General features: G+C 52.7%; 6 protein-coding genes across 6 annotated transcripts; 3 read left to right on the top strand and 3 right to left on the bottom strand.

The window, feature by feature from the left end:
- Positions 1-337: 337 nt before the first annotated feature.
- JN550_000989 (uncharacterized protein) lies at positions 338-1576 on the top strand (the record flags this gene model as incomplete). Its single annotated transcript, XM_049322020.1, has 3 exons — positions 338-937; positions 996-1334; positions 1475-1576. 3 exons carry the CDS (start codon positions 338-340, stop codon positions 1574-1576), a joined length of 1041 nt encoding a protein of 346 aa, XP_049176895.1.
- A 278-nt stretch (positions 1577-1854) lies between these two features.
- On the bottom strand, positions 1855-3082 carry JN550_000988 (uncharacterized protein; the record flags this gene model as incomplete). Its single annotated transcript, XM_049322010.1, has 5 exons — positions 1855-1886; positions 1941-2050; positions 2116-2360; positions 2435-2587; positions 2660-3082. The coding sequence occupies 5 exons, from the start codon at positions 3080-3082 to the stop codon at positions 1855-1857; spliced, it is 963 nt and encodes a 320-aa protein (XP_049176894.1).
- A 2302-nt stretch (positions 3083-5384) lies between these two features.
- JN550_000987 (uncharacterized protein) lies at positions 5385-6068 on the top strand (the record flags this gene model as incomplete). The annotated part of the gene is made up of 1 exon (XM_049321999.1): positions 5385-6068. One exon carries the CDS (start codon positions 5385-5387, stop codon positions 6066-6068), a length of 684 nt encoding a protein of 227 aa, XP_049176893.1.
- A 343-nt stretch (positions 6069-6411) lies between these two features.
- On the bottom strand, positions 6412-7953 carry JN550_000986 (uncharacterized protein; the record flags this gene model as incomplete). The annotated part of the gene is made up of 4 exons (XM_049321988.1): positions 6412-7046; positions 7106-7475; positions 7545-7686; positions 7760-7953. The coding sequence occupies 4 exons, from the start codon at positions 7951-7953 to the stop codon at positions 6412-6414; spliced, it is 1341 nt and encodes a 446-aa protein (XP_049176892.1).
- A 768-nt stretch (positions 7954-8721) lies between these two features.
- On the bottom strand, positions 8722-10638 carry JN550_000985 (uncharacterized protein; the record flags this gene model as incomplete). Its single annotated transcript, XM_049321977.1, has 1 exon — positions 8722-10638. The coding sequence occupies one exon, from the start codon at positions 10636-10638 to the stop codon at positions 8722-8724; it is 1917 nt and encodes a 638-aa protein (XP_049176891.1).
- A 1630-nt stretch (positions 10639-12268) lies between these two features.
- On the top strand, positions 12269-14219 carry JN550_000984 (uncharacterized protein; the record flags this gene model as incomplete). Its single annotated transcript, XM_049321966.1, has 3 exons — positions 12269-12704; positions 12749-12960; positions 13011-14219. 3 exons carry the CDS (start codon positions 12269-12271, stop codon positions 14217-14219), a joined length of 1857 nt encoding a protein of 618 aa, XP_049176890.1.
- Positions 14220-14222: the final 3 nt, after the last annotated feature.

Below are 14222 nucleotides of genomic sequence, written 5' to 3'. Positions count from 1 at the left end.
TGAAACTTCACCTAACATACCTGCCAGGCTCACCGTAGCATGGGGGACGATGTCCATCATGGGTGTTGTGGGTATCCAAGTTGAGGCGCAACTAAGTCATGTTTAAATATGAGATCTCGCTCCTCGCCAGAGGTTCGCTCCCAACCATCATCAGTCTTCCCCGTTCTTTACCGTTGCTTTCTTCGCTCACTACAGGTCGGTGACCTCGACATTCTTTATCTCGTCTTACATCTTCATTACGCACTGGTGCACTGTTTTTTAACAAGAACGAACTCGCTTCGCATTCACGGATCACCGTTCCCAGAACTTTTCAAGCTCCTCTACTATCACCAACACGATGAAGTACGCTATCGTCTTTGCCGCCGTGGCCCCCCTGGTCGCTGGACATGGAGCCTTGACTTCGCCCACGCCCCGTAAGGCTGGCAGTGCTCTGGCCTCGGTCTGCGGAGAGCAGATCTTCAACAACATGAACTCGGACTCCTACGGTAACATCCAGGGAGAGACGCAGCTCATCCAGAGCGACTTCACTGCCGAGTGCAACCTCTGGCTGTGCAAGGGTTTCCAGTTTGAGGACAACAAGGACAACGTGCAGAGCTACACCGCCGGCCAGGTTGTGCCCATGACCTTCGAACTTCGTGCTCCTCACACCGGATTCGCCAATGTTAGTATTGTCGACACTGCCACGAACTCCGTCATCGGCGATGCGCTGGCCTCTTGGGACGTCTTTGCCTCCAACTCCCAGGCAACTTCAGCAAACGAGTCGTCCTACTCTGTCACCATCCCGGATCTCGGTGGCAAGTGTGCTACCGCTGGTGAGTGTGTCATCCAGCACTTCTGGCACTCCGAGAGCGCCGGCCAGACCTACGAATCCTGCGTCGACTTCACTGTTGGTGGTTCCAGCAGTGGTGGCTCGGGATCGAGCTCGACTGTTGTTGCTGTAAGTCGATCTTTTGGATTATGGGATGGTAATTTCATGTTGATGCTAATGAATATAGGCGCCTTCGACCACAGCTGCTGCCACAAGCGCTGCTGCCTCGACTACCCAGGCTACTGCAATCTCCAGTGCGCCTGCCGCGACCACTACCGCCGCTACCCCGACCGGAACCGATGATGAGGATGATGACTCGTGCGAGGCTGAGGAGACCAGCACCGCCCCCAGCGCCGAGGCCACCGGTGAGGCTGGCGACGATGAAGACGACAGCTGCGACGCTGAGGAGACCGAGCCCGTCACAAGCGCCGTTCCTACCACCGCTGTCCCTACTACCCTGATCACACGTACCAGCAGCAAGCCTGCTTCGGCCACACCTACCTCTGGGTCTAGCACTGGAAGCGTTGTAAGTGACGAGATACTTTGCCCCCTTTTCCAGCTATTCCCTATCAAATGCTGGCACAGTCCAAGATCCAAGTCCCATAAACCTCGCAAAAAGCAGCGACCCCTTATATCAGATCACTTACACTAACACTGATGCTTTAGGCGCTCTACGGACAGTGTGGCGGTAAGGGATTCACCGGATCAACCACTTGTGCTTCGGGTACCTGCACTGTCATGAACGAGTACTACTCTCAGTGCGTCTAAACATGTATCAACTCGGTTTAATAGGGGGACTAGATTCTGGTCGTGATTGCTGAGCGAACTTCGCTTCATTGTACATATATTTACTAAGCTCTACTTAGAGCACAATGTCAATAAATGGGTTGCCTGTTAGAAGATTAATGTTCTCAATTCAAGAAGTCGTATATCATAACGCCAATCGGGGAAAGGTACATGTAACAAAACGTTGGTTGCCATTAATTCTTCATTCTAATTCAATTTAAACCTTGCCCGTCGGCGGCGTCGTTTACAGTAACATGCCACTAAACTAGGAAGTCACTGGGGACGTCAGGTCCTAACATCGGGTTAGCTGTGTCGTAAGCGAGCATAATTGTACAGAAGTTCTCACCCCAGACGTGCAGGCTGTCAGGCGATGCCTTGGAACGATGTGTCGGCTCTGTGTCGTCAACAAGATCGCCATCAACATAGTGCTCCATGATAAACCCAGCGGGGTCAAACCTATTGGGAATGGTCAGCTACGCACGCCTATGCAAAGTCCCTCGTTAGGGTTCCCTGCCACTTACCAATAATCGAAGATCTGACTACCCATAACGTGCCTGCCCACGCCCCAACAGTTCTTGTAGCCCTGCTCTCGCAGCCAGTCGTGGCCGAGCACTTGGGTGTCAAAATCGTGCGTCTCGTACGACGAGTGGTGCACGTGGAACTTCGGGCCCTGGTAGAAGAAAAAGCAGTGGTGGTCAACCTGCTCCTTGCCACGGTTAAGACGGAAGAAGGCTGTCATGTCGACGCCTGCTTCGTCGTGGACAACCTATCAGATGTCCAATAAGCGACCGATCTACTGCTGGAAAGTCTGGGGAGAGGTTGGGTTATTTGAGCACTCACGTCACTGGGAAGTAAATTAAAGTGAGATGTGTAGAACTCGTATGCCTTGGCGAAGTTCGTGGTGCAGTGGCCCCAGTGCCCAAGCTTATGGACGGGTGCTGGCCGTTTCTGGAAGCGCTGGAACTGATTCACTCCTCGGTTCTTTTCCGTGGGCTACCATCTTTGTTAGCACTGAATTTGGTCATGGTGGGCATTGAGCCCGTCCGTTCTGATCGTGAGCTTTACATAGTTATAGGCCTCCTGTGGCAGCGGAATATCGAGCATATCCGTCGTCTCCTGCCCGTAAACAAGGTGGAACGGAAACCCATCCACGGGATCCGCGAAGGTCACACATTTGCCCTTCCCTGGCGCATCCTCTAGTACGTGTACCTTGGTAGCCTTGGGTAAGATCTCGGAGGCGTACTGCAGGTCCTCCTCGGAGTCCACGACGTAGCCGATGCCACCGAACTCATTCTTGTCGGCCTTGATTGCACAGATGACCCAAGGCTCGGTTCCGTAGCCGCGGAAGTAGATCTTGTCACCGACCTTTTTCTCCTCGGTGAAGCCAAAATCGGCCAGAAACTTGACGGCCTTGTCGATATCCGCGTACTTATAGTACGCGTGTGCTATGCGGTTGAGACTGATCTTTCGGGGAGCGTCGCCGGCCATGGTGCGGGGGGTTTCCGGAATGGGGGGATTGCTGGCTTGGGGTATACACAAATAGACAAGGGTCCACCTCAGTGAGTTGAATCACTTATACTGCCCTTGGGGTAAAGGTAGGGTGGGATGGGATTTACAATCACAGCTCTAGTGAATACTTTGGAAAGAGGAAGAGAGTTTCCAATCATGTAGATTTTATTTCGCCCGTCGCTGCCGGGGGTGCAAAGCTATGATATAGCCTCTGGCACAACGGTTAAATCGAGCCGGGGTTGTGGAGGAGTCCGTTCCCCCAAGGGGCTGAGACAAGAGCGCCAGTGAATTGCTCAGCGAGGGGCTTGAGAAGTTGGAGACCGTCTTACCAAAGTATTATTAACCCCACCATCCCCGAGCGAGCGCCTCCCCGCAGCGTCATTCGTGGAGTCGAACGATTCGGCAGTTCTTCTTATAGCGCTCCCCCGTGCCCCAGTGACACCAGTAGAGGATGGGCCGTATGGGGCAAATCCTCACCTGGCCCGAGGTATATCGAAGTCTGACGCACTTTGACGTTGGAGATCTCTTGGAAGATGCACGACGGCAACGGGCGCGGCTCGTGACTGCAGTGCCTCTGCAAGTCTCACGGGGAAAAGCAAGGACGGACCTCGACGCGGCTTCAAACTCAGACCGAGCCTTGTCCAGAGTCCCTACCTAGGTAGGCCTGGGACACTGCGAATCCGCTAAGATTTGGACTCGATATGCACCCGGCCAGGGCCAAGCCAAGGCCAAGGGGGCTGTGGGCACAAGGTTTCAGTACCCTTGAATTGGAGTTCGGGCTCAGATCTAGCACCGTGGCCACATGTGCCATCGGGTCATTTACACATCGTCTACCCTTCTAACTAGACTCAAAGCCGTGAACCACCCATCCTACCCGACCCGAATCAGTACAGCTTGGAGAAGCCGCCCAAAGAAATGATAGACATGATAGCTGGCTTCCTGCCAACAGGCAGCCTCGCTGCTCGTGACAGAATCTCGCCCCGATGGCAACGGACTGTCAAATGACGGACGTTCTTCCACGTTTCGATTAACAGCACCACCGACACACCTGCTTTTCTCGTCGCAGCCCCCTCCGCTACCTGTCGTCCACCGTCACCTTGCCGTTCGATGAAGCTAGCATAAAACCACGAATCGGCCGACAGCTAAGGTTGCGTGAAGCGTTAACAGACACCTCATGAGCGCTACTTCAAGTTTCAGCCAACTGCATGGACGACAAAGGATTGAGCCTTGTGGTATACAAAGCTATATCCGCCCTTGCAGCTCACGAGACGGGCTACTGTCTGCTGAAGTAGCTGTTGTGACGTTGGGTCACTCGGGCTGGAGCGACTCCCGATTGTCAGGTCTACATCTTGACTCCTTGCCGACTTGTGCGCCTAGAAGCCTCGAAACCACGAAGCAGGGTCTCGGCAGATTGACGACACAAGCTGCCCTGCTTTGAGAGATTCGCAATCGCTCGGTAGCGGCTCTCGAAAGACCCCATCACTACCTGATTTTTTGTCGTGGGTACATCACGATCGAAACCGACGACCTCGACGCAACAGGCCTGCTCTTTCTCTGCTCCAAGCTCCGAAAGGAATTCAAGACTTTGTAATCCATACGTGTCGAGGAGTAAGATCACTTTATTGCAGAGTTTAAGACTCGTCCTTGAGCCTACGAACGGCTGGTGTCTAAAGGAGAAGACAATCATAGATGTGCGCCAACTGGTCAAGCGTAGCAACGTCCACACCCCGGCAATGACTTGGACGCATTGCATGTGAATGCCTTGGACCGTATTACTCGACGGTAAGTTAGTATTGCCCATTGCATGTTGTACTATAGCATCAAGTATCATAATGTGCCTGTCACAATGGTGTTGATGAAAAACCTATGGAATATGTGCGAAACGCGAGACTGAATTGGCAGAGAGTAGGATCCCGTTATTCTATATCGGTTGAAAGAAAAAGAGAGACCAGTTGAATATGTGGCGATGATTGGGAGTAAGTTGCTGCTTCGAATATATCATTTAGTATGTTACCCTGCCGTGTACCTGGTGCTAGGTAACCTTGCATTTAAGCTGGGTCCAATGACGCCACCGGCCGAGGGGTGACTGAATGCCCCTCCAAAGGGATAGAGAATCTTATCGCCATACTGCACCCTGAGGTTGCATGCCTGACCTGACCTGACTGCGCAACATTACTATTACATGCCACTCGTTTCGAACCGGGGGTTCCTGCTTTTCCACATACTCGTCCTCCCCAGCATCCTCCTCCTTCTATTCGGATCCGCGCCCCTGCTGTCCAAGATGCCTAAAAAGCTTTCCAAGCAGGCGACGTCGACCTCGCTCTCCTCGAATGCCTCGTCCTCCTTGGCGTCGTCGCTGCCGGGGGTGCTAAGCGACGGCCTGCCGCTGCCGCGCCTCGTCGTCTTCGATCTCGACTACACGCTGTGGCCGTTCTGGGTCGACACGCACGTCTACGCGCCGCTCAAGGCCAACGCCAACCACAGCGCCTGCACCGACAAGGTCGGCGAGACCTTTGCCTTCTACTCCGACGTGCCCGCCGTGCTGCACGGCTTGGGCGCCGCCGGCATCAAGCTCGGCGTCGCCAGCCGCACCCATGCCCCCGACCTCGGCCGCGAGATGCTCAAGCTGCTGCACGTGCCGGCGGCGTCGACGCTGTTTCCCGCCGCCGCCGACGGCGAGGCCCCGACGGGCAAGAAGGGCGACAAGCCGAGGAAGGCCATCGAGTTCTTCGACGCCGGGCTCGAGATCTACCCCAGCAGCAAGATCAAGCACTTCGAGGCCCTGAACAAGCGGACGGGCATTTCGTACACCGACATGCTGTTCTTTGACGATGAGAGCCGGAATCGAGACACGGAGACTTTGGGCGTCACCATGTGGCTCGTCCGAGACGGTGTCACTTGGAACGAGGTCGAGAAGGGCATTCTCGAGTGGAGGCGACGAAGAGCCAGAGATGGAGGTTCATGAGTGCGATTGGCAAATGCGTCAACGTTTTTCATATAGACTTGCTTTTACGGACGGAGCGCCACAGCATTGCAAGGCGTCAAGGTGTTAAGGCTGAGGGATCGATCATTTAAATTCATAGAGGCATATGGGTGATTTCTATCCCATTGCTAGGTGCAAATGCAGAACCCATAACCTGATTTCTATCCGCAACCATGCGCCTGTTTTACCCTAATAGGTTGTTGTGCTGTTGACAATCAAAATGGTAAGCCACCTTGCATATATGCTCTATATACGCGACTCTGGTAGATGCAGCGAAGACTTCGCATATCTAGGTCTAATCTTTACAATGTGTTGGAGATGGATATTACGAAGGTACCGTTGTCTCTTTCGGGACAACAGGCTGGCTAGCGATCTTTTCGGAAACCTCGGTGGTGCCGTCTGTCTGTGCAGTGTCGGTGACCGAAAGCTTGTTGATATCCTCTGTCAAAGGAACATCTGCGCCGGCGGGCGCTACAGCAATATCGACCTTGGTCTCAGCGGCGACGGTCTCGGCGTCCTCGGTCTTTGACTCGACGGCAGTGGCTTCAGTTGCGGTGCTAGCAGCTTCCTTCTTGGCTGGGAAAGCCTTGGGGATCGTGGCAAACACCTCGTCACGGTGCTTCTGGTCCTTGCTGCCGACGGCAACGAGCTCCAGGGTAGTGCCATCCTCACGAGGCCGCACGTACATTGGTCCCTCGGGGATGGACGTGTAGCCGTTCTGGAAGGTTATGATACGTTGGTACTCGGGGTCGTCCCATCTGGGCTCGTCGTAGAAGTCCCACTCCAGTTCGCCGCCGTAGGCTTTGGGGATGTTCCTAATGTCGATGAAACTGGTCAGAACGGGCAATACGTCTGCCGGACCAAGAATGAAGATCTTGGACACTGTCACGGGGTCGAACCACCGCTTGATCCAGCCCCACACGGTCGAGAAGAAAACAGGAGCGCCAATGATGAAGATTCCTGCCAATAGAGTTAGCGTTGTGGTTCCTGTTTTTTGTGATTCCAAGATTATAGCATACGGTCAAGGGTCTCCGGGTAGTGAGATGTAGCCAGTTGGCTGGCAGCCTGCATATGGCCCTTGAGGTTCCAGAACTGTCGCAAGCTCACACCAGAAATATCGACAACGTTCGTGCTGAGCGTGATGGGGGTCTCTGCGCTCTCTCGGTCGGTGCACTCGGACGACAGCGGCTGCACGAACCGAGTCAGGTTCTCGTACAGGGTAAATAGCCGAAGTAGTTTCCCGGGTGTCTTGCCATCCGTCTTAGCCTGGCTGTAGGTGGTGTCTGCCGACTTCTCGTACTTGGCCACGGTCGAAGAGTCAAGGTGTCGCACTTGGTATATGTAGATGGGAATGCCCCGGCGATCCCGGCGCCCGGTGAATCTCGGATACTGTCAGAGATATACTTGGTGAGCATGGCGGCGCAAAGGGTTGCGCAGTAGGGTTTGGGGAGTTCATACAAGCTTTTTGGAGGCTTCGTACGCATCAATATCCATGGTATCGTAGAGCACTCCAATGTCGTTCGCCTTGCGGAACACCTCCGTGTCGTTGAACTGAACGTATGCGTCTTGGGGCACCCATTTCCGCGCGCGGAGGTATCGGCTGCATTGCGAATGATCTGGTCAACACATGTCACGGCTATACAGTAGCAGGTATGCAAGAGATCAAGACGCACAGCAAAGTCGGGTCGTCGTGGGACGGTGGCGGGCCGGGTGTCCAGAGGTTCTTCTCCTCGAGGAGGACCTTGAAGTCCTTGAGGGCCTGCTCCTCAGTGGCGGTCAAGTGGCCCAGGTGACCCTGCGGATAACCATGTTCAACTCCACCAGCGGATGGTACCCTGTGGAGGGAACTCATCGACTTTCTTGTCATGGTGGTGGGCAGCTCGGGGCGACGCGACAGTAGTTAAGAACGGAGGGTTCGATGGAGGACGTCGCTCGTCTAGGATATAGAGCCGCAAGTCGACCTGGCTGTAAGGGCGAGGCTGGAGGATTTCACTGGCTGAACCTTTCACCGCGTCAACAGTTTGCTGACAACGATATAATTATGGAGGTGGGGCTGAAAATCAAGCATGGGGGGGGGGGGCGTGACCCCCCTGTCGCGATCGCCATCCCACCCATGATCCTTATGGGGCTAGCCTCTAAGGCGCGCTAAACGCCCTGAAGCCAGTCAGTGATCCTTCCGATGAATCGAACCGTCACAGATCTTGGTACGACTCATATGCAGCTGACTTGTCGGTATGCAGCCGGATCTACGACTATACGCCTAAGCCCATCGGTAGGTACGAGAGCCGTTGGCTACCTATATACGGTCTATTATCATCAATGCGCCAACAGCGGTTGGAGACACTCCTCCCAATGAATCTGCGTTGACAAGCAATACTGCCCACCGGTTAGTACCTAGGCACATCGAGTCATCTTAATGTAACGTGTTGTGTATTGGAAAATATTATATTCATGCCATCCAAATGTACGATAATACAGGCTTTCGCTTAGTCCATGCGGACATAGTGGTTCTTCTGCAACCTATCTCCTCTCGCTTCTCATTCTACTCAAACACAGGGAGCGCCAACCAAATCCCACATCGGGTACCAACCCTTATCCCATCCCCAAACCCGGCCGGGCTTCCGATGGGCCTTCTTTAGTTAAGATTGAAGGGCCGGTTATCTATCCGAACCCATGGGGGCTGATGGCGGCCAGCGAGCCCATGGCGGTTTTGCCTGTTTTGTTGATACGTATTGTACGCCTGGCAATCACCGCACTCTCGGCACTGGCACTGGTGGCTCTGAGTGAACCCATCGTGGTTGTTGCCTTCGCGCACTCTTTCCGGAAGTTGAGGCCGTCCAGCTGGTCTACGCAGTTCGTAATTGTATGCCGGTGGCTGGCCAAAGCCAAATGGGTCGTATGCCGGAGCCACTGGTAGTGGTCCGTTTTGGGTGTTTTGAGGCAGCTGGAGAATTTGCGAAATTGATGGCAGTATAAGTTGCTGATCTGGGTGTTGCGAGTTGCTGTTGCCGCCGGTCCATCCCGAGGCTGTCCCCGTGTTCTGGCCAGGATGTATAGTGTTGAACCCTGGAGGAGGTAGTAGTCGTGCTGGGGAGGTGTTGCCTCCGCCGCCGTTTCGTTTGTGGCTAAGCTCTCTCTCGTAGAGGACAGCCAGATACTGTGCATTCTCTACCTCGCTCAACTGTTCCCTCAAGATCAATGAGACAGAGGCTTTCCGTATTTGGCCATTGTAGACGTTTAGGTGCCAACGTTTTTTGAATGCATCGCTGTTAATGAGTTCGTGCCACTTGGCTATCAAGCTCTCACCCACTGCTTTCTCTGATTCTCGGGTCCGACAGTCGCTGATCCAGCGTCGTGATGCGATACCGAACAACTTGCGGGCAATCGCGTATTCGGGAAGGTAGGCCAGTCTCTGCCAGCTCGGGCCGGCGTTTGAGTCGAATGCGTCTTTGATGGCTTTGCCTCTGGAATTGTGCGCGTCCTGCTTCATTTCGTCCAGAGACTCCTCTTCGATTCTCCCGCAACAAGAACAGTCCCCAGATATCGCCATATAGCAGTCTCTCCACATCCATTTAGGGGCGGGACAGGCTGCGAAGTCTGGTCCGTATATGGAATCGTCCCAGTCGATGAAGCCCGTCAGAATTGGAACGCCAGCTTCGTCGGTGTCGACCATGATGTTTCGAGGGAACAGGTCTCTGTGCCATACGTTGAATGCTCCATTTTCGTACCCATCCCCAGAAAATAGCCCAATGAATTCCATTTCCTTAACCATCCTCTGGAATTTGAGCCAGGTATTCTTACCGTGCAGGACGGTTCTTCCTGTACATTCCTCATAGCATATGCTCCACTCGAATGAATCCAACATTGTATCCGCGACTGATCTTGGGAGGTGATCATTCTTCTCACACTGTTGTATCCTAGAAGACATACGGGGACTACACCCGTACTGTAAGATGTGATTCTTCAGGTATTCGGCGCTACTCCCGTGTGGTGTGAGCCGGAAGCTAGGATTTTGGCAATCATTATTAGCGTCAAACTTCCCGGTGGCATGGCTCTTGATGGTCAACATTTCGTAATGGGCCTGGCCAAGTTGTGCTGCGATCCCAATGCGCTGCTCATCGTTATATGAGCCCCAGACATCAATGAGAGCTGTGCCTCTTACTCTCTCCACTATCATATATGGCCATCCGAAGCCGTTGTCCGAACCGCAGGACCAGTCGAAGACCCTCGGGGCCTTCAGAGTTTGAAGTTCATTGGCCTTGATCTGGTGGTCAACCTCTCTCAGGGTGAGGGCTTCCTTGCATAAGCAATGGCGTGTGTGTGGGACTCGAAATACTATGTCGTGATCCTCTCCATTGCGCTCGTAGACATGAATATTGTACGCGGCGTTGAAGCTGCCCTGGCCTAGTTGTGTGATATGAAGTCTGGCGTTTTGAGGCAAGCCGAACTTGTGCGCTACGGAACACACGAATTTGTTGATATGCTGGGTAAATGCCTCTGGGTCACGTCTGTATACCTCAGCGGCGTCGTCATCTATATTAAAGAAAACCATGGTGGTCAGGGAAGGTGAGGACAGTAAGAGAATAGATCCTCTGGTTGGAGTGAGATGAGTCCTGAACCCTAGTAAATGGGATTTATCGGCAGTGAAGTTCGACAACAGAGAACCCCGAGTTGCAAAGGTGATTGTGTGATTAGTAGCGGGCAAGAAGATAATGCGTCCATGCTGAACATCCCACGACTTTTGTACCCGGCGCAGTGCATTCCGGAGAAAGCTAGAGTTTTCGTGATAAGAGAAAGTTAACAGCCTCATTTGTACCTGAAGTTCTCGTGACTCCTTTTCTCTGCGATAACAAAATAGAGTTACGGGTTGAACGTCGAGGGCGAGTCAACTATCTGCTCTATCAAGGTCGAATAGAGTTCCAGCCCACTTTTTAAACAACATATACCACTCATATTGGAATTCAAAAGGCAGTGGCCCGAATTTATAGAACGTATATTGCTGGTATTGGGTGGGAGGAAACCCACGGGGCAAGCTGTGATAGTCAGGAGAATCAGCCTTGGTTGAATGTACAGGAACCTCTGCTTTCACATGCGATTACAGCACAGCGCTTTTTTCGAGAAGTGATCTGAACCCAGGAAAAAACTTGGATTGTGTCAAGTCGTAGTCATTATAATAACAGCTGGACTCTGATTTTCCTATATAATATGGATGTGGTTAAAATATTGAGAAGTCGTAGTTGATTACTCAGAGCTGACGACTTCTCTCCTCCTTGATCAATATGAAAGGCGATGAATAATTCAGCCTCTTCGAAACTGCCATTCAACGCCGCACGGAAATTGAATCATATGCGAATACCCAGTGGCTATAGGACCTTATTTCACCTGATGCACGATCTATATTATATGCTATGACAGAAAACGGAACGAATGTAAGTCTGCTTAGACGAGATCACTCGCATACGTAAACGGTAGTAAAGTGCTTCTGCTGCCTTGTCAAGGGGATTGTGAGGTTAGGTATAATCAGAAGCACAAACGTATGGTTCAATTCATGAAGAGACTGAATCTTGCCCCCTTTCAAGGAGAAGGGACAAGATAGGGATTATATAGCGAACACTCCTCGGTATCTCACCGGACCTTCTGTAAACCTAATGCACTGCCGTGACATGCCTCCTCGGGACGGATCTTGTGGGGTCTGCGACTACCACATCAGGCTACATAAAACAAGCCGAAATCAAAATCCCAGGTCTTGAAAACAGTTTTATACAGCATCAAAGAGGGATCACAGATTTTGGAGTGATAGGCACCACTGATATGATTTAGGCTTGATTGCAGTGTGGCTGTTTGCCATATCAACTACCCCATATTGTTTTGATAGCATGCCTACTACTAAGAAACAAACATTCATAGTGATAGCCTGTAACGCCCATATGCATCGTATGAAATTTACGGGCCTGATGTCACAATGTACTCTTACGATGTGTTGTGTATAGGCTTCACTTGTCTCATGTCGCTTGGCGGCCAATCGGTATCATCCCGTTTCCGAATGGCGTGCTTGCCGACCATCCCCGCACCGGACTCCCGGACCCCAGCATCTCGGAGCGAATACCGAGAGTCTCGTACTTTCATACATCTTAATCTGTGGATGGCGAGAATACAACGTCGACATATTTGGGATTGTCGCGATGTCTTCTGACGCAGCTCATGAACCGGACGCGATAACCAATGCCGACTACGATCTTAGCAAGCCTATCGGGTCGAATGTTGGTCTTCGTCAAGGCCTGACATCCTATGGCGATGCGCATTTCTCACTTTTTCTTCGGAAGGTATTCATCAAAGCGCTAGGATACAGCGAGGATGCTCTTTCACGCCCTATTGTCGGCATAGTGAACACGTACTCCAGCTTCAACCCCTGCCACGCCAACATCCCGCAGCTGATCGACGCCGTGAAGCGAGGTGTCCAGCTCCATGGTGGTCTTGCAATTGACTTCCCTACTATCAGTCTGCACGAGTCTTTCGCTTCGCCCACAAGTATGTTCCTAAGGAACCTGATGAGTATGGATACCGAGGAAATGATCAAGGCGCAGCCTGTGGACTCGGTCGTTCTCATTGGAGGCAAGCGTCACACAGTCTCACCAGTTGAACGAGACTAATTTGTGATATAGGCTGTGATAAGACAACACCGGCTCAGCTAATGGGTGCTATATCTGCCAACAAGCCGGCTATACATCTCGTTACGGGACCGATGATGCCGGGGAGCCACAAAGGTGTTCGCATTGGCGCATGTACTGATTGCCGCAACAATTGGGCCAAATTTCGTGCCGGTACCATCGATATCGAGGACATTGCGGAGCTCAACGAGGAGCTGGCTCCCACTGTAAGTCATAAGCCGGTCGTAGTCAAATCGCACCTGACTTTGGACGGCAGGCTGGAACTTGTGGCGTGATGGGCACGGCCTCTACTATGGCGTGCATCTTAGTCGGTCTCGGGGTAATGCCGATAAAAGGTGCAACGCCTGCAGCAGTTTCCTCGGCCAGGCTTCGCATAGCGGAGGATGCTGGAGCAAAAGCAGTCATGCTTGCGCAAACCCAGCTCAAGCCACAGATGATCCTGACTCGCGAATCGTTTATTAACGCCATCACCGTGCTTCAAGCAATAGGGGGTTCCACAAATGCTGTTGTACATTTGCTCGCGATAGCCAATCGACACCCAGACATAGCCGGAAGCATCACACTTGAGACAGTCGACGAAGTCGGCCGTCGAACTCCTCTGTTGGTTGACCTCAAGCCCAGCGGCGATAACTATATGACGGATTTCCACAACGCCGGCGGCATGCCCGTCCTTCTACATGAACTCAGACCCCTTCTCCATCTCGAGGCGCTTACGGTTACCGGGAGAACTCTCGGCCAAGAGCTGGACTCTCTGAATGTAACACCATTGCCTTTCGATAACCCCGCCAACTGCATCAGGCCCAAGTATTCCCCCTTGTATCCATCCTCATCCTTGGTGGTCCTACGCGGAAATTTGGCACCGCGGGGCGCTGTGATGAAAGCGAGCGCCTCGAAGGAGCGAAAGCTGCTGTCGCATTCTGGGCCCGCTGTTGTCTTTACGAGTACCTCCGACCTAGCCGCACGGATAGATGATCCGGAATTGAAGGTCACAGCTGACAGCATACTGGTGCTTCAAGGCATCGGCCCCATCGGCAACCCCGGAATGCCTGAAGCGGGTCTGATCCCTATTCCACGCAAGCTGGCTGCGCAAGGGGTCACTGATATGCTGAGGATATCCGATGGACGAATGAGTGGTACCGCCGGAGGTACTATCGTCCTTCATGTGTCTCCCGAATCTGCAGATCCCTCGTCAATACTGGGCATCATTGAAGATGGTGATATAATAACGTGTGATATCCAGACAAGGAAGCTCAACGTTGAACTTACAGACGAGGTTGTCGCGAAGCGAGTGGCTGCTAGGAAGATTGCGCTGGAAGAACAAGCTACCGAAGACAAAACAGAGCCACACTGGATCGCTCGCGATACCATGAGAGGCTATCGGGGTTTGTACATGCGATCTGTCAATCAGGCTGAGGAGGGGGCGGACTTTGACTTCCTGACCGCTTACGGACCAAGGAGGTTATGATAT

This window comes from Neoarthrinium moseri, assembly GCF_022829205.1.
Source record: "Neoarthrinium moseri strain CBS 164.80 chromosome Unknown scaffold2_Wmoseri_CBS_16480, whole genome shotgun sequence".
NCBI lineage: Eukaryota > Fungi > Ascomycota > Sordariomycetes > Amphisphaeriales > Apiosporaceae > Neoarthrinium > Neoarthrinium moseri.
Note: the sequence above shows the minus strand (reverse complement) of the source record. Positions and strands in the feature narration are given on the sequence as shown.